At 43.8% G+C, this 20,306-nt stretch overlaps 1 protein-coding gene across 3 annotated transcripts in view; it reads left to right on the forward strand.

The window, feature by feature from the left end:
* STK33 (serine/threonine kinase 33) overlaps positions 1–20,306 on the forward strand; it is a 788,409-nt gene that overhangs the window by 739,527 nt on the left and 28,576 nt on the right. For all 3 annotated transcript variants that reach the window (XM_069223669.1, XM_069223668.1, XM_069223670.1), the window contains one exon: positions 10,474–10,557. In XM_069223669.1, coding sequence (XP_069079770.1) covers positions 10,474–10,557 — 84 coding nt within the window. The remainder of the gene's footprint in view (positions 1–10,473; positions 10,558–20,306) is intronic.

Genomic DNA, 20,306 nt, shown 5'->3' on the forward strand with positions numbered 1-20,306 from the left:
TGCAGCACTATACGCCCCCACACAGTACCCCTAGAACCAGATCGGCTGGGGTGTTTGGAGAACATCTGGTTTCAAACCTTGGGAGGAGAGGATCAGCAAACACTGGGGGAGGCGATAACCCCACGGGAGGTGTCTACAGCGATGGAGGCAATGGCCAGAGGGAAGGTGCCAGGAGCAGACGGGTTGCCAGCAGAATTCTTTAAGGGGTACGTGGACCTACTAGCACCACAGCTCAGTGATATGTATGGAGAGGCGTTTGAGAATGGTAATCTGCCTAGCTCCACAAATGAAGCCATTGTGGTCCCACTGTCAAAACAGGATCGCCAATCCACAGACGTGCGATCATACCGCCCACTATCCATGTTGAACATGGACTATAAAATATTGAGTTGTATCCTCGCCACCAGGTTGATGCCCCACATGGAAAAACTAATCCACCCCGACCAAGCAGGCTTCATTCCAAACCGTAACACAGCCATAAACATTAGAAGACTGATAGGAATAATGCACTCGGGCTCCCAAAATCTCTCCACTGCTGCAGTGTTAGTGGTGGACATCGAGAAAGCATTTGATAGCCTCAGATGGGACTATCTACAAACAATGATGAGCAAGACGGGTTTGGGTCCAGGGTTCCTTAAGTGGTCTAGGCTGTTATATACCTCCCCCACGGCAAGAGTCCGCACGGGGCGAACAATATCCAACTCATATAATATAGGGAGGGGCACCAGACAAGGATGCTCGTTATCATCATTACTGTTCGCCATCGCAGTAGAACCATTGGCGCTGATGGCCAGAACAGAAGAACACTATGAGGCAATAGTCATGGGGGAAAGAACGCACCAGATCGCATGTTACGCAGACAACATATTATTTTTGAAGGATCCAAACAGGGGTCTTCTCAAAGTCATGGCCCTGTTAGATTGGTTTGGGGGTATATCAGGTCTCCACATCAACTGGCAGAAATCCCTCTGCTTCCCACTGCAGAAGGGGGCCCTCCGGATCACAACCATCCAGAATCTGGGATGGTCCCCGACAGTGTTCCGATATCTGGTTGTTAAGATATACCATGAGCGGGGAGACCTGCTAGAGGGAAATGTGAACTATGCCATACGGAAATTAAAAGCAGCCACCCAATTCTGGAAGATACTGCCACTATCAGTAAACCGATGAGTGGCCCTGATTAAAAATGGTGGGTTTGCCAAGAATGCTATATAGCTTTTCGACCCTGCCGGTGTTGATACCCTGATCATCCTTCAGGGAAATTAACTCCATCCTCACCAGCTTCATCTGGGGGGCGGGGTGCCACAGACTAGCCTTGCACAAACTTAAACGACCCGCAGCAGAAGGTGGACTAGCAGCTCCAGACATGGCAAGCTGATATTGGGGAACACATAGACAACAAGTGATGGGGAAACATTACAGCCCAGGTTTACAGAGTATCTAGAAATACTTGGTTCAAATTGATAAACATATACATATACCATATACCATAGAGCATACCTTAGCCCTGCTAAAATAGCATCAATGTACAACAACACGAGCGGCGCATGTCCTAGAAGTGCAGAACCAGGGGCAGATTTATTACACATGCTATGGACTTGTAGAGAGTTGAAGCAATCCTGGGAAGGGGTAATATGCAACACCAAAATGATCACAGGCAGGACGCTGGCGATCACTCCAGCGGTAGCACTGTTATGAAGCTTTCCCAGACCCCACTCCAAAAAAATGACGAATACATTCATAGATTTAGCATTGATCCTAGCAAGAAAGGAAATTACAATGCATTGGAAAGACAAGAAAGGAAATTACAATGCATTGGAAAGACCCCAGGGGTCCAAGGGCTCTTACGTGGAGGGACACCGTAGCTAAATAGCCCGAAGCAGAGGGGGAGGCGCTATGCCTAGAACTGACAAAAGGAGCAGGGAGCGCAGAGGGGATGTAGCAATGGGACAGTCTACTGGACCGTCTGAAAAACCCAACTACTGACTCTCAGGAGCAAGACACACTGTCGGAGGAATCAGACTCGGCTGAGAGCAATAATACAAACTCGCAAAGAGATTAGCACCATACCAGACAATTAACAATTAACAGTTTAACCCAGAGTGGCAATGCCTAAGAAGACGGAGCATTGAGATCCGGACTGAAAAAAAATATAGGGGTGGGAGGGGATGAGGGAAAGGTAGTTACTTGAATGTATGTTGGGAAACAAAAGCAATAAAAACATATTTAAAAAAAAAAAAGAAATAATGTTTAGCAACCAGATGGTGAATTAATATCCATTAATCTGACGTATGTGGATGGATGACTGATGTAATTAGTGCCTGATGTCTTTGCATATTTGCGTCTGTTTCGCTAGACAGCGTTTGTGTGTATGCTGACTGAAGTAGATAACGCCGGGACTTGGCATAATTTAGGTGCTGATCATTTATGTGACATTTTGGTTTAGGATGTGGATATGCAACTGGACATGACTCACATGAAATAGGAGAGTGGTAGAAATTATGTTGATTTTGAAGACAGGATATACAAATATGGCCGCTGTCGTTATGGTCTAGGTATAAATATGATACAGTTTTAGTCTGCTCTCCATTTTTACGAATTACATTGATGTGCGTCTCAACTGGTGGTATTGACGCAACATGTAAAACTTGAGTTTTAAAAATGGCGTGGTTTACACATGCCACCTTATAACTTTAAGGAAGGAATACTCTCCTTGAACAGGTAAGTCTGAGGTATTTACGTATATAGTGTGATTTTGCATTGCTTTTGATGGACATTTTGGCAGGAAACTTTTGCGACGGGTGCCTTGTGTGCTAATGTTTCGATTTGTGAGTATGGCGCACAGTGGCTAATTGCCTTTTGATCTTTTCAACTTTAAATTGTATTGTATTGATACTTTGGGACATATGGTCCCACACTGGACTAACACGGAAAAGTAACTTTGGATCTGGAACAGTGGTATTTAGGTATGAAACTATTTTAGTGAATTTAGGTAATAGGGTACAGTTGGTGCTGTGGGCATGTTTAAAAGACATGTACTCTTCTTTTAGCGAATTACCTCTGCATCTACTGACTTTGGAGTGAGATGTGTGGCTTATAGAGTACTGTGTTAAACTCTTTGGTAAGAACTTGTGGTTTTGATTTGATTTATGGCACTTGGGGTGAGTCACACTGGTATGCATGGGGCATGAGGACTGTTTGCACTAAGGATCATGGATCTTTCCTTTGAATTGCGTTTCCTCTCCCCTTATCATATATGGCAAGGTGTAATTCTCACCTGCGTGATTCTTTGGATTTTAGACTTTCTATTTCACTACCTCCTTGTTCGTATCTGAATGGGAAAATGGGCACTTTTATTTGAGTTCGATCAAAATATATATAATAAATCCTGTTCCAATGAATTTTGTATTATGAAGTAATACAAAGTTGTCGGCTAACTGCCATTATGACGAAACACGTGTTGGCTAAGTGATCTTTGTGGAATTCAAGAGAGCTGCCTTTATGACTTCTATGAAGTTCAAGAGAATAATATGGATATGAGTTTGGATCTACTTTGAGGACGGCAAATAAACACGTGTATTTATGGATATATTGGACTTTTTCATGGATCTGTTTGCAACTACTTTTTTTCTGAGGTTGCTATCAATTTTACAGTGCAAAATAATAGCACGGGGCATCTGAGTTGATATTGTAGGTTTTTTTTCACCCTGATTGCGTAGTGTCAGGTGGCTGCCATATCCCTCCTTGCGATGGTATTAAAAGGGATACACTTTTAGATACACGTGGTTTGCGCTATCTGGCCAAGGGACCATTCGCCTGTTGTTTAAATCTCAGAGACTCTGGGTATTGAATGTTGGTGCGGTACATGAACAAGACAGTGGCAAAAGCTGAGCTGTGAGCATGCATGACATTTCATTTTTGTGCAGTTTTTGTGTTGTAACTCACCAGAGTCCACTCCCTCAGGTATTCTTGTCAAGCCGTCAGGATGGCCAAGACCACCTTCTCCCAGGGAAAGAGTCCTAATGGGGCACTGGGAGGGCCACTGCCAGTCTTCTTGGCCTCCAGCTGGTGCCTGGAGATCAGGGAATGGACCTTGCTCCTGAGGTCGTTCCAACTCTTCCTAATGTACTCCTTAGTGCGGGGGTGGTGCCTACAGCATTCAACCTATTGACTATCCTGTTCCACATTTCCATTTTCCTACTGAGAGGAGGTTGATGGATGTGGGCTCCAAACAATATTGGCTCTACTCTAATGATTTCATCCACCATGACTCTGAACTCATTCTCTTAAAATAGTGGGTTTTTGGCTGTGACATAACTGTAAGTTAGAGGGGATGGCAATGACTAACTAAACAAGACAAGTGATTATGGGGGGAAAAATAGACAATGTGTGTGAAAGGTGTAAAATGGGATGGCGAAAAAAGGGCTGCCTTATGGAAAAAAAATAGACAAAATGATGTGTGGTCTGTATTGCTGTGCTGCAGTGGAAGTGCAAAAGACTGTGGACTGTGAAGGGGTGTGTTTTATAGTGTCTATGCAGGTATATCCACTTGGCCAATGTGTGTCAGCTGTGTTGTTTGTGAATTAATCCAGTATGGGCTTGTGTGTTACTTTGCTGAATGTGGACCACAGTGGTTGACCGCCATTGGCTGAGCGCTGCAAGGAGTCTGCTACAGTGAGTGGATGTTTGTAATAGACTCTGTGGTTGGCCGCAGCGCAGAGAGCACTGGAGGTCAGATTGCCTAAATCGAAGCCCCCACACCACTGTCGCTCTGCCGTTTTTCCTGCCTGTATGAATCATAATATGAGGGTCTGGGGGCCGCTGGCACAGCAGTCTTTTTGAGACTGCCAACATGACGGTCTGGCGGTCCAACTGCCAAACTCTTAATCAGCCCCAAAGTCTGAATTTTGTGTTACTGATTTGTGAAACTATTGTTTGAGGTTGAAGGATAAAACCAATCCAGATATACTGCATCAGTGCTAGTACTTGTAACATAAGTTCATGGACACAATCTCCGTCTGTACATCCGTTCTCCCTGCAAGTTTGGTACATACCAATCTATGGAGTTTATTTTGAGTTTGGTGGGGTATACTGTATTCTACCAGAGTTTCTGCCACATATAGAGATCTCCACCTTCCTGAAGGAGATCTTTGTGTCGTCAGAGGAGCCACCGCAGTAGCCGCTCCTCTAAAGACACGGAAGCTTGCAATGCAGGCACTATGATTAGGGTAGCTTCACAGCAATTGTTTTGTTGTACAAAAAACAAACTCACAAAGTTGATGTTTTTGTTTTGCAAAACAAAAAGCAAACATCTCTGATATGCTGGAAGTTTTCTCCTAGTGGGGATCATGTCTGAGTCTTCTTGTTTTGGACTGCATAAAATATCTGCTTGTTAATGGAGAGTTATTAATAGCTGTGAACTTTTTTGCAGTGTATATTTATGCCGATACAAGCACATGTGCTCATAAAATGTTGAGAGACTGGAGCTGTCAAATCAGATGACTTACTCAAATAATTTGTGTAGACATAGTAGTGACTTACATCAAAGGGTGAGGGACAACAATAGGATGTTTCACAGAAGCTCTACATTGGTGCACAAAGCAGTGCAAAACCATTCTTTTCCATTTTGCTGCCTCTGTGATACAGATTGTGCATACATATGTTCACCCGGTCAATAGTGAGAAAGGAAATTGTTCCATGGAAAATATGAGAAAATAGATTGTTGAATCTTTACCGAGCATCCATTACAGCATATTTTGCTAATGCATGATTTTATATGTCAATGGTCCATGAACAACAGTAATGTAAAATGGACCAAACTGAATCTGCCTTAAACATGTTCTCAACTTTTCACAATTGAAAAGGGGGGAAATGTATTTACATCTTATTTTATGATGATAACAAAACACATACATTCAGTATGTGCAGTGTTTGACTAGTTGCAGATACTATTTACTCCATTTCCTATTACACAAGCAGCAACAGTTATGAAAAGGCATTCTGGGACAAAGAAACTAAGCAGTATGTTGCTGAGCACAAGAAGTTGCAGGTTTCGCCCAGGTCACACCCTAAGTCAAGAGTGTGAACTCACTCCAGCTCTGAAGTTGCTCCAGTAAGACATAAACCTCATAGTCAAAGCACCGCAGCATGTCAATATCGAAGTCCAAACTTAAGCAAAAGAAAGTGAAATGGAACTCTACCCCATCCCGCCACTCTCTATCCAAAGAGAAGGCTTGTGAGTGTCTTACTGTAAATCAGTCCTCTTCCAGATCTCTGGCTGCGGATCCACTCCCCCACAGTTGGTCCTGGTGTGCCCTGAATTCTCCAGGCGATCTGTGACGCTTCAGCAAATTGACGCTTTCAAGGAAAGGCGTCTGTTATTTGGTGCTCTTCTAACTCCCTCTAATGCGAGTACAGGCTCCAAGGATCCACAGGTGTTTTCAGTAGGATTACGACCATTGATTGGATCTGTCCTTGGTGCCAGCTGACCCCCTTGGACCTGTTATGGACTCAGTACTGACTCCTGTACAGACTTCCACTCAGGCTCCACAACATGTCAGTCCTTCCTTCACCATGATACCAGCTGATGTTGCTGTACAAAATTACTAACTGCAAAAGGACACTGTACATCCTGGTGCTGATCCTCTGCATCCATGAGGGTGGGCGTTCCATCAGAGACTCTATTATGTTTTTGGTTCCGGTTCTGACCATAGTTCTCCACTACCCAGAGATAATGAAGATGGATATGATTTCCTCCTCATGACAATGATGATGTCAGTTTTTATATAGATTTATAAGAAGGCAGTGAGCTTGCCACTTCTACAGGGTTGAACTCTTCATTTTGACCGCCAGTGGAAGAGAGAGCACCATTTGTAGCAGTAATCTGATGAGCATTTAAGGTGTTGGACCTACAACTGCTGTCTGTTGAGTTTAAGACAAATGTTCTTACAGAACCTTGACAAATTGGGCCAGCTAGATCGGAGCCTAATGGACACAACAATGGGCACCTGGTCAAGGCCCTGTTTTTGTTCACTGGTGAATAGGCAGGCAGCCAGACATTACATTAAATATCCTACTCCTGAGACTCTGGTTGTTCAGGCTTCAACGAGTAAGACCCCCCCGATACACCCTGCCCCCCAAGAATAGTGAGTCTATGGCTTGAGGCATTTAGAAAACAAATATTCTCTTCAGCTATATACATGTCCTCAGACACATGGCCAACAAGGTTACTGGCTCAAACCATTCACCATGGTCAAGATGCTGCCAAAAATTAGCAAGGGCAGTTGGCACTCGTGTTGTTCTACACCTTCATGCGTGGATGCGCTCCACAGGATTCTCTGGAGCTGTAAAGGCCTATATCATGGATATGCCTTTTGATGGCTCACACCTGTTCAGAGAAAAAGTTGATTCAGCTTTGGAATGTTTAAGAGAAAGTAGAGCCACAGCACTCTCCTGGGGTTTTGTCACCCCTGCCAAACAGTTTTCTCACCAGTTTGACATTTTGAGGCTATTCTAGGGGGCTGGCATATTGGCAACATCAGTCTTCCCTGCCACTGCTGCAATTACCCTACTCCTTTCTAGGTTGAGGACATGGATTCTGCAGTTAATGTGCAAGCCCATAAGGGCATGGACAGTTATTGTAAAAGCCTACAAGGGAAAGTCTTCCCAGTACCTTTCCCTTTGGGCAACATCCATCAAACCACTTTAATTTTCCATTAGTGGCACATAACCACCCATGGGAGACATAGTACAGCATTTTGTCCCACTGTGGCAGTCCATCATGTCTGACAAATTGTTCACCATAGCCATTCTCTACCCTTTCTTTCTGCTCCACCAATCCTTCCCCCCACATCAGAGTGAATCTTATGAGAACACATCAGTTCTCTTGCAAGAGTGCAAGTATTACTTTGGAAAGGAGCTTTTGAGAATATTCCATACATGGGGGGTCTTACTATTCTAGCATTTTCTTTGTGCCAAACAAGGATGGGGGCCTTCGGAGCAACTGAGACCTTTGCCCCTGGGTGCCTTCTTGTGGATGCACAAATTCAAAATGCTCATCTGGCAGACATATCTGCCTTGGACCTGAACGACTGGTTGTTGCCTTTCGACCTGCAGGACATATATATTTTCCTTTACCTTTCGTGCAGTCCCACAAACATTACCTGTGGTTCAAGATAGACTAGGAACACTTTTGGTTTGGCATTCTCCCCTTTAGCTTCACCAGTACCCTTGTGGGTTTCTGAAAGTAATCGTGGTGGTCATTGCCCATCTTCAAAGATCGGGGACACCAGCTGTTCCTTACTGGGGTGACCTGTTGCTGAAGATGGGATCACCATAGTCAGATGTAGACAACCTCCAGGCAACAGCTGGACTCCCGATCAACAAGCTGAAGCTGCACCTGACTTCTTCACAGAGGCTTCCTTTTCTTGGGGGCTGCCTTTGAAACTTACAGTCCAGGACCTTCCCTTCATTGGAATGAGTCCAGAACATTAGGTCTACGATACCGGTATATCAGCCTTTGTCCTGGGTGTCAGTGAGAGAAGCTCTGTGGCTTCTTGCCTTTTTAGCCTTCCGCATCCACCTTGTCTCTGCCACGTGGCATTTGTGGGCTCTGCAATGGGATCTAAACCTCCAGTGGGCCCAGCCGCAACAAAACCTATCAGAAGCCAGTCACATCTTGCAGGAGACTACTCAACTAAAGTTGGACCTGCAACGGGCCCCTCTCTCTGCCACACTGGGAGCTGATGGTGGTGACGCACGCGTCAATGCTAGTTCAGCAACGTTATTTGGGTTGTTCAAGCTCTCCTTCTGAAGATGGGGAAAAAGACAAACAAAAACCTGACATCAGTGCACAGGGTTTGAGTTTATGTGTGACTATGCTCCATTACTTCTGGGGTGGTATGGAGTCAATAGGAAGTTGCATGGAGCGACCAGAAGGAGCATTGCTGATTAAAGCTTTCTGGGTCCAGTCTGGCACTTGGGGAGTATTCTTAGGTGAAGATTCTGCGGTTAGATGCAGTCTCCACCAGAAAGAGAATTGTCGGAGTTAAGTAACATGTGCATATTGTCATGGTTTCTCTTGGCGGTGATAAATGATGAACTCAAAAAGAAATAAGTATGCCCATAAATCTGCCAGTGTCTTGAAAAATATCCTTAGGGTAGGTGTTGAATCCTTGCACCCCTGAGAGGATTCCTGTTTATCAGCTGCATTTCGCATTCAAATGTGACTGCTGCATTTTCTTACCCACTTGGTCCTAACTAAATGGGTGACATTATGCTTGACATGGCAAATAATAGGATGTGTATCACTGGAAGTGAAGTGTGGGAGGGTTCTGTGGCTGTTTAGCGAGGGTCCTGGGCACAGTTGCTTCGCTTTTGGGGCAAGTGATAGGGACTTTGCGCTGCAACATTTCAAGGAGGCCAAGTCAGATCCTCACGCAGCTCACCAATGCATTTTATTAACATGGTGAGAACTCTATTCTATTACATTTGACTTAGTATTTCTTATCTTTAAATACATCGCTCAGTTAAATTATATTTCGATTCAAGACAACTTGTTGTGGAAACTGGTTCGTCAATTACTGTATCCGTGGAAAAGGGCATAGTTATTTCTTATTTTTAAATATATTGCTCGTATAAATTAGATTTCAAATCAAGACAAATTGTTGTGGAAAGTGGTTAGTCAACTACTGTATCAGTGGAATGGGGCATAAATGTACTTTTCCTAGTTGCTGATATCAGACTTACCTATTGAGCCAGCAGGACAACCAAAGACAATTGTCTATGTATAGCCTCCTTCTGCAAGTAACCACTCGTTCTTGTCCATGACTTGTGGCTGGAAAAGCTATCTGCTTCCAGGGAGTAGTGTGATGACTTCACACATCCATCGGATGTTTTGTGCAGGTAATGACAGACTGAGACAGCTCCTTATCCTTGTATTTCTAGGTTGCAATGCAGCGCTCCAAGCAGGGATGCCAGATGAGGGTATTTGTGTCGAATAAGAGAAGAATTGACGTTCATAACATCATCATATAGAAAAGTAAATAGTAAAAATTAGAATGAAATGTGAAAACCATGTTAGTGTCTTTTATTTTGCCTCAACCCGAACCACCATGTTAATGGAACTACTGAACCGAAGAAGCTCTGTAATAAATGCAGTGCCCGTATATTTTACCGTTAGCACCAGCACAGAAAAATGAAATCAATCATACGTTTTAGAGCATTCTGAATGTAAGTTTAGAAAGTGAAGAAAGTTCACCATGATCGTTCAAAATATTAAATCAAATTATTCTCTTAAGCTGAAGACCTCAGTGTTATGCTCAACACAATCGCTCTTTGTTATTAGACTTATGCAAACATTAAACGTATTAATTAACCGATTAGTAAAGAAGGTATGAACAACTTAAGTACTGTTTATCTATTGGAACAAAGGTTACCACTTCACAATATTTGGATTTGCTACTTCTATCACAGATCAATAAGAAGAAAAGTCCGACAAGGTCAGTGCCAAATGGGACTGCTAAAAAGAAGGGTACAAGTCTGAAGCCATCAACTGCTGTAAGTAGTATGATTTTATTAAAGTATATCACGGTAGAATGGGGTTACAAAACGGAAATCTTTATTTTTCATTTAAATTCACTATACCCTTTGTTACATGCGTTTACATTTTAATCTCATTTTTTTTGCTCAGAAATAAGCAAACTCTTGAGATGGTTATCTTTATGTTGACCTGCTCATACAAGAAAACAAATCTAAAGTGTCAATTTATGGTTATAAGAGGTTCAGAAACGTGCAGCACAGATAGTCATTGAACCTCCTTCTCTTTTTAAACGCTTTTTACAAGTTATTACTTTCAATAAACGACAAAGTACAACTTTTCACAACACTGTCTCAATCTCTTTCATGCTGGGTTTCTTTCATAGGATCCAATTTCTGATGATAATGCAACCACAATCAACACACTGCAATACTTTGGAGAGCACTCCCTGGAGGCATACACATATTCCTCGACCTTTGAAGGATAGTCCATGCCTTTTGGTTGGACCTGTTTCTCTTACACATTCTTTTACCTTCTATTGCCTTGAATGATTTTCTAAGAATTTAAAAGGATGCCAGTCCAAACTAAAATTGAGGCAATATTGGGGGACTTAACGGTCACAGTGGTACAAAAGTGACTTGATAAAGTGCGACTCCACATCTGAATTGTAACCAGTAACCTTGCCAGGTGCTAATTTTCTGCAACCTTGCCAGGTGCTAATTTTCTGCTACTAGAAACAAACGTGTTTTTTGCTCTCCATAGTTTTCCAACAAAATAATTTTCCAGTGAATTTGCATCATTTTCTGATAAAGACGTCTAGTGTAGTGAATCCAATTTAGCTTTTATTGGGACTCGGGGGTTAGTTTATCCTTTTAGCTTGCATGCCTTTGCCCCTGTCACCTAGTGAACTTTAACCTACTTACCATGCTCTGTTTTAGTCCATTTATTTTATTATTTATTTTAAGATGGCTGCTATTGTTTATAGTTGGAGAAATGTTTTTATTTGCATTATCAGTGCCTCTCTGTGAAGATGTCACTATCAGCATCATAATCAAGTGATGTACGCATCACGTCCCTTTCTCACTTACGTGTGACAGCAACATAATGCACAATTGTTGGGGATTGTTTACATAACTGCCGCCACAAGTCTGCCTCCTTATCAGTTGTTTGGGAACACACCTGCGTCAGGAGTACTACATGATCTGTATAAATACATCTCACACAGTCAAGGTTATCAGAGGGATTCCTTCCAGATTCCATCTACGCTGCACATCACCTCACTGCAGAACTCAGCCTTCGTGTCTCCACGGAGTCTGATCTAGAGGCCTCATTCCAAGGTAACGAGGTTTGGGGGAGCGCTTCTCATGGACATTGTACTGGTAGATTAGGGTTATCATGCCTAGTTCTCATTAGGTTAGGGATTAAGTTCTCTATGCTAGGGATTTTACATCTTATGTTTATTGCAAGATGGTGGGGGGTTTTGTATTCAGAACTCTCATCTTCACAATTATGCTTCTTTTATTGTTCTGTATCCTAATCATTGCAGCTCATGCATTTTACCATAGATTGCTGTCTTTTCAATAAATATATTGAAAACTTTCCTAAATCTCCCTCATTGCCTGTGTGCGACTGTGACTTTTTGCTGGCGAGAGAAAAGGGTAACTTCCGTTCCACCACGACTCCCCTGAGATGTCGCAATGTAGAGTCCATGCGTAAGGCTGCCAGAAATGTTCTTTTACTGTTAGGGTTTTTGATGAGGTACTGCTTGTGAGCCAGGAGGTTTGGGCCAACAGTTGCAACATGTTGTAGGAGTGACCTAGTCACCTACAAACAAAAGTGCTGTCATCCCTAAACCAGCAGCCTTGCTTAGAAGTCAGAGTCCAACTGTGCCACAAGTTAATTTGGGGTTTGCTTGTGTCTTAACCCTGACAAGGATTGCGGTCCCCGCTTGAGAAGGGCTTCAGTCCCCACTCCTCAACCACTAGTGCAATTTCTTACACTCCCCTTCTTTGGAGCCATTCTGGACACAATTTAGTTTTGAGCCTTTCCACAGGGAAAGAGAGTACATGGCATTCAGGCTGTGATCCAATCTTTCAGCCTCAGTCCTGCATTTCAGTGAGGTTGATTCTGTGGTTGCTGGGACTGATGGCCTCCTGCAGCCTGCTGGACGAGCTCACCAGGTGGATTATGCATGCTTTGCAGTGGGATCTGAAGTCCCAGTGACCCATCATCGAAGGGACCTCAACGACCAAGTTCATCTTTCGGAGGAGACTGTGAAATATATGGAGTGGTGACTATTGTACTGCGATTGGGTCAGTGGCAAACCCTTCTCCATCCCCCACCTGGAGCAGGTAGTGCTGACTGATGCATCACTTATGGTTTGGGACTGTCACCTGGCTAGGAGAAATGGATTCAGATACCTCTGTTTTCTGGCAGAGTGTCGGCTTCATAGTAACTTACTGGTGTTGAGGGCCTTCCACTTGCTATTGAACACCTTTCTGCTGTTTATCACAGGAAGGCTGGTCCAGGTGCTCATGAACAACAACGACGTATGTGGTACTGCAATGAACAGGGCTGGGTGTGGTCATTGGCTGTGTGCCAGGAGGCTTTGTTCCTCTGGAAATGGTTGAACCATCAGGAAATGTTGCTGGTGGTGAACCACCTGGCACGATCACTGAATGCCAGGGCGGATGAGCTCAGCCATCAATGCCTACCAGATCACAAATGGCAACTGGTCTCGGAAGTGGCATAGGGTCTCTTCTGTCAACGGGGAGAAACTTGGCGCGATCTGTTTGTCAATGCAGAGAAAACACAATGTCAGCAGTTCTGTACATTGGAGTTTTCAAGGCATCTCTTGCTCAGATACGCGTTTACTACCTTGAGTGGAACTCGGGACTTTGGTATATCTTTTCACCAATAACACTCTTGCTCTGAGTTCTCAAGAAGATCAGGACAGACTAGACACAGTCTATCCTAGTAGCTCTGGATTGGACACAGAGATTATGGTATCCAGAACTCCTGGACTTGTGCTTCTGTCCTCCGACCAGGGTGCTCTTTTTGGAGGACCTGCTGTTGCAGCAGCAGGATAGACTTCTGCACCCGGACCTTCGCAATCTCCACCTTCATGCCTGGAGATTGAGCAGTGACTGTTGAACACCTTTGACCTTCCTTTGGAGGAGGTTGATGAGCACTGGCTGTTGAACACCTTTGACCTTCCTTTGGAGGAGGTTGATCTTATCTTGATGGCCGAGCATCCTAGGTGGAAACTGTATACACCTGTTGCTGGGACAAATTTGTGGCTTGGTGTGGCATTCGCTAGATTGACCGCTTCCAGGCCAAGTTATCTGACCTTCTATTATTCTGTAATTTGTTTGTGCTCTTGCCCTGCAAGGTTTTGCTTTAGGCACGGTTAAGGGTTATCTTTCGGCACTTTCAGCCTTCTTCCCCAAGCTCTCCCACCTCTTTCTGGCTGTACATTCCCTTTCCAAGCTCCCTCAGGAAGTGCATGAATTATAGTTTGTATGACTGCTGTGTGTTGTATGGATTGTGGCACTAACGTGTAATTTTCAGTTAGTTTTTGGTTTTAATTTGAAATCATAGCTTTACTTTAATTGTTTTTTCAAGTGAATATATATGTCATTTTTCAAGAGAAACAAATCACATTTAAAGGTTAATTACGGTTCAACAAACACAAAACCTAAAAGTCCCTGAAATTACCAGTTATGGTTATGCTATGCACACTTTAGCTCATGTCCCCTGCCATGTTTTACATTCACTTTTGACAAGGGAATGCTTTGATTATGGCAGGGGCATGCTTACAAGGCCTAGTTATTGCAATTTTAAAAGTTACCCCGTTGTCATCTGATTATGGTTTAATATATTTATACCTACTGCACAAGCAAACACAGCATAAACCATATATGCAGACGTGCAGAGTATAATGGGGATGAGCATCCCCACACACACCATTCTGCACATCTACACACAAAAACACATATTGACTAAAAGCAAAGGTGAACGTGGCAGGATAGTTAGGTGTTGAGACAAGATAAAAACTAATGTTTGGAAACCAAACAGCCACTGAAATTAACCAGTCATAGTTTACTGAGCTAACTATAACTTACGCCGCCACCAAGCACTGCTTATAACCTCACATATTGGATCCCTTATGAGATATTAAATTACATCATTCATGACATCTCAAATGACGTCACTGATAACACCATAACCAAATACAGCATAGAGTTCTGTGCATGGGTGCAACACACGGAGATAGCGTATTCCTTGAAGAAAGTATGGTTGTGCATGTGCACAGTTATATGGTACACAGTTTACAAATAACTATAAAGTTTGTGGCGCAGTTAGTCCTGCATGCTAAGCAAGGTTAACAACGGAATTTGCAGAGTAGTGTTACAAAGTAGAATGTTCCTTACCCTGAGGGCCACTGCAATTATGCAGCAGTTTAGGGCCAAATTATGCAGCAGCGTTGAATAAATTATTCAGCAAGAAAAGGCAAATGATGCTGCGTAATGTGGCACATTTTGTGATAGTTTTAGTGCATTATTTATACTTAACACTGGGCATTGGTTGCACCTCTTTAGTACCAGATTAGCACCCAAACATAGCAATAAGCAGCAGAAAGGTGACCACTCATCCTTTGGAAAGGGCCTTTCACTGTGCTGCACCAGATGTTGCTGCGATTTTAATAACTTTTGAACCATTTTAGCTTCAACCATTTTTTTGGTAAATTCTGCAGTTTATGCGGCAAATCTATAATAATGTGAAAATTGCTTCACTCTTGCATAATTCCAGTGGCCCTGATTAACCGCCAAAGAATATTGCTGAAAATCTGAGAATACGTCCAAGGCTTCTGTTGGCAATAGGTTATGGATCGGTGTATATCTCAGCAAGTGCCTATATTAATTAATTGAAATACATTGCTATAGACAAGTTCTATTTCTATGTTGGTGTTTTTTTCAGAACTTCACATAGAATGTTGATGCATTACAGAATACTCAAAAAAGTATAAATAAGGGTGTCCCACTTAGAGGTGGTTTATCTCACACTGGTGTCATAAATTTGGCTGTAAGGTTGTAGGTCACCGACCTCAAGAATGTGTGTGGTGCATTTTACCAAACTGCGAAGGGTAGTCCAAAGGCCTTGCAGATAGTGTATTTTTAGTGGCAAATGCGTACCTACCAACCTCTTGACTTATGATTGCGTGCCATGTGAAAGCTTTATAGAAATAAGCACACTAAGGTGACTAGAATAAAAATTTGTTTTTTGCAAGGCGTTCAAGAATTAAAAAGAAGATGACCCAACTAAAGTCTATAGATACGATTTTCTGGTTAGTTGGGTGAATACTGCTAAAAAGAAGGTAACATCCACTAATTGTGGACGTCTTGACGGATATGGTATGCGTCCAGCATGTGGTCAAAGGTTATGTCGATTATGACGTTATTGGTGATTGAAAATTGGTCATATGTAAGCAGATTATTTAGGGTGGCGGACAGCCCTCCTCATTGAATAACCACAACTCTTGTCAGAGTGTACCCTTAATATTACTAAATTAGACTGAGCTCAACCTCGTGGTAGCTATGACACAAAAGAGACAGGCATAATTTGTGGTATTGTGTAACGTGTGCCGTACCAAAACAGTAATGAAGTCAAAACCGCAAGCAATAACAATCCCAACCGAATTAAGAAAATAGAGGAAAATATAAATAGCGAAATTACACTAAAATATAAAAAAATTCAATAAAGGGAACCAGAGATATGAATTATTAAATATTTAAATGAAGATGGGGCCAAAAAGCACAGTGTGCCAATGGTAGTCAATGATCGCTGTAAACTGGGACCTAATCACGATTTGAGGCTGACCAAGATCAAGCCCTCTTCGGATACATCAAGTGGATTGGTCCCAGTGAAAGTCTGGCAGTCAGAAAGTTCCAAAAAGCTTCAAAGTTCTAATCCAAAATGGAACTTAGTCATTCCAAATGCTTCACTCTTAAATATTGTGCACCCTACCTTGTGGGCAGCAAGCTACACATAGGGGTGTGACTTATTTAATATTTAAAATCAGATTTTTCTACGTGTTAGAAGGGTGATTGTGACAGGCCTGGGTAGCAGGGTTGAAGCCGCTGCTGTCAGGCAATATAGGTTGGACCTGAAGCCATGATTGCACTGCCAGTGTACTATACAGCACAATAGGTGTTGTGTTCCACAAGTGATATTTAATTTTCAGCCTTCAGCCATGGGTGTATTTCTGCACCATAGGCCCTGGCCTTACAGAAATTTTAAAAGGCCTGAAGCAGTTTCTTAAAATGGGCCAGTTGATGCTTCCAGCTGGAGCTGATGACTGCAATGTTGTCCAAGAAGGTGGCACTGAATGCCTCCAACCCAACCAGGACCTTAGTTGACAAACCTCTGGAAGGTGGCATGGGCATTATTTAATCTGACTGGCATGACTCGGGATTGTCTGCAGTAGAAATTGTTGATCTCTTGTTCGGTTTGAGACTTCAAACTGCAGATTCATTGCCTTGTGAATTTTCCCAGGCACCAGACTGTATCAGGAAACTTTACAGCATTTCCCTCATGCATTGGTAGGTGGCATCATGTGACTCCACATGCACTCCATCCCTTCTCAGATGCACCCCTGAGGTCCCTATACAAGTACTTCTTCTGCATGCTGATGTCAGTTCCTTTCTTTCTGCACCTTCCTGCTGCCTGAACCCCAGTTCCGTTCCTTTCCTTCTATCCCACCGGACAGGGAAGCCAAGAGGATGGAAATTTCATGCTACCTGGGATGGTATTTGCACACCCTGTGGGACAGAGTGGTGGAAATCGTGCCATCTGTTCCAGAGCAAATCAGACAAACCCTGCAACGTGTGATCCTTGATGGTCAAAATGCTCCAAAATACACAATCAGTTCGGGCATGGACACAAACAGACTGCCTTGGTAGGGCAGTCTAGACCGGTGTGGTTCTGAGGCACCATGCTGGATTAACTCCATTGGCTTTTCATCAGATGCGCAGCAGTCCCTTAGCCTTAGCAACAATATACCTTCCATCTCTTTTGACGGTGAGGTCAGGGCTGACAGCGATCAGGCCCACAGGGACAACTCACTATCCCAAACCCATCCCCTCACCCTGCAGCCGTCACAAAACCACTTTAAAAATTCTCCTTGGTGGCACATAGTCACCCAGTAGGAAGCTGTGTCAACTTTCATTTCCCTGGGTGGCAGAAAATCACATCAGACCAGTGGGAGCTCCAGATTCTGGACCTGCCCTTCCTGTTCTATCCCCCAGATATACCACTCACCCCACAACATATCCTGGACGACCTATTATCCATACTTTGTAGAAAAGTTTAGGTTCTCTTGGCCAAGGAAGCAGTGGAGAGGGTGCCAGCATCAAAGATCAGACTGGTTGCTACTCCTGTCTTTTTCTGTTGCCAAAAAAGGCTGGAGGCGTTTGCCCCATTCCAGGTATTCATACCCTGAACATCTTCCTCACAATATTCTCCATGGTTCAAGTCCTGTCTGCCCTAGATGCATGAGACTGGGTGGTATGTCCACATTCCTGCCCTGCAGTCTCACAGGTATTACATGCGGTTTCAGGTAAGCCATGAGCACTTTCAGTTCTCTGTGCTCCCGTTTGGCCTTACAAGTGCACCTCAGGTGTTCACAGAGATGTTGGTGGTGATCGCTACTTATCTGGGAAGGTTGGTAATACCAGTCTTCCCATACCTTGATGACTGGCTGCTAAAGGCAGGCTTGCCTTAAACAGTCACAAGCTACTTCCAGACGATGACTGGTCAGTTAACATTGATAGGTTTCCACATCAACGTGCCTAAGTCACACGACTCCTTCACAAAGGCTTCTTTTCATCAGAGCTATCCTGAATGCAACAAGTCCAGGACAATCGGGCAATGATCCCAATTTGTTATCCTTGAACAGCTCTGAAGCTTCTGGGATTCAGGGCCTCCTACATCCTATATGTGGGCCACACCAGATATCACAAGTGGGCTCTACATTGGGATCTAAAGTCTCAGTGGCCTCAGCACCAAGGCAACCTATCAGATTTGATCCAGGTATCAAAATAGACTGTGAATTGCCTTCTGAGTTGGCTGCAGGACTGCAGTTGGAATGGTGGCAGACCCCTCTCACTCCCCCCACCCAGAGCTAACGGTCATGACAGGTGCATAGTTGCTGAGTCGGGGAAGTCAACTGGGAGAGGTGGCGATCAGAGGACTCCGGTAGATGTTTGACTCCACATTAACCTGCTGGAGTTGCAAGCGATTCGCATGCCACTGAATGTGTTTCTCCCGACCATCAAAGGAAAATGGGTGCAGGTACACATGGACAACACAACCATTGTGTGGTATTGCATGAAGCAGGGTGGCATGCAGTCATAAGTTCAGTGCCAGGAGGCTCTGCACCTCTGGAAGTGACTAAACGCTTAGGGCATCTCACAGATCGCTCAGCACAAACTCCGCTGCTGTTGCCTAGTGGATGACAAATGCAGGCTACACTTGGAGGTGGCTCAGGGCATCGTCCAATAACTGAAAGAACCCTGGGTTTTTGTTCTGTTCGCTACTGCAGAAAACTCAGTGTAAAAATCTTTGCACTCAAGATGGATTGTGCTATGCATCAAAATCTGCTATAGGCTACCTAAGAAGCAGCACCCAGAAGGCTTGCACGCTTTTTCCACGAGAGTGAAGGCTGATACCACTGCACTGGTGCATGGTGTGCCAATCATGAATATTTGCCAGGCTGCTACATGGGCATCCTGCCAAACTTTCACAGAACGTTACTGCCTGGATAGCCTGTTTCTGTGTGACAAGCACTTTGCTTGCTCTGGATTTCCTGGTCTCAGCCTTCCGCAGGCCCATCACCAGAGGAGGTGTACTGCTTTGGTGCCTATTCAGAAGATGAGGAATCTGCTATCAGAAGACAAGTTACTTACCTTAGGTAATGCCTTTTCTGGTAGGTACTCTAACTGCAGATTTCTCCCCGACCCACCCTCCTCCCCATTCTGGAATGGGCTCACCTAGTCCTTTAATAAGATGCTGAATCTAAAAGATATGCATACTGCACTATTTGATTTCCATGGCACCACATCAGATGGTGCAGACAGAGATCAGAAAGAAACAGACGTTAGCTTTCAGAGTTGACATATATATGAGAGCCCTGACATCACATACGAGGTGGGATGTAGCTGATGCTGAGCCATATGATGCTACCTGCCAATGCACAAGGGAATTGCTGTAACTTTTCAGGGTCCAGTCTGGCATCAAGGCAAATTCACAAAATGACAAATCTGCAGTTAGTCACAACCAGAAAATGTGTTACCAAAGATAAGTAACTCGTTTGTAGGGGAATCTGCCAGCACCCTGACATCAAGTCAAAGGTATTGAGGAACATTGCAGCCCCATTCCTGTTGGTGAGCTCCCTGGCAGAGTTGAAGATAGGACTAGTCCATCCACTGAGCCATCTTGCTCTTTGCGTGACAAGAGAGCTGGAAGGATTTGCTCTCCTCCTCTTCTCTATTATCTGTCACCATGGGCATAGTTAACTTGGCCCTCTCAAAGTGAGGCTTGGGTCAAGTTGCATGTAGGACCCTCAAAGGGTTCATCACAGTCTGTAGACCCACTAGGTAGGTGATCTCACTCTTCTTGACTTCGTAGGGCCTAGCCCACTGGTCCTGAAAAGGCCCGGGGCTCCACGGGCTTCATCACCCACACTTTTTGGCCAAGTTACATCTCTACC

This window comes from Pleurodeles waltl, chromosome 3_1, assembly GCF_031143425.1.
Source record: "Pleurodeles waltl isolate 20211129_DDA chromosome 3_1, aPleWal1.hap1.20221129, whole genome shotgun sequence".
Classification (NCBI taxonomy): domain Eukaryota; kingdom Metazoa; phylum Chordata; class Amphibia; order Caudata; family Salamandridae; genus Pleurodeles; species Pleurodeles waltl.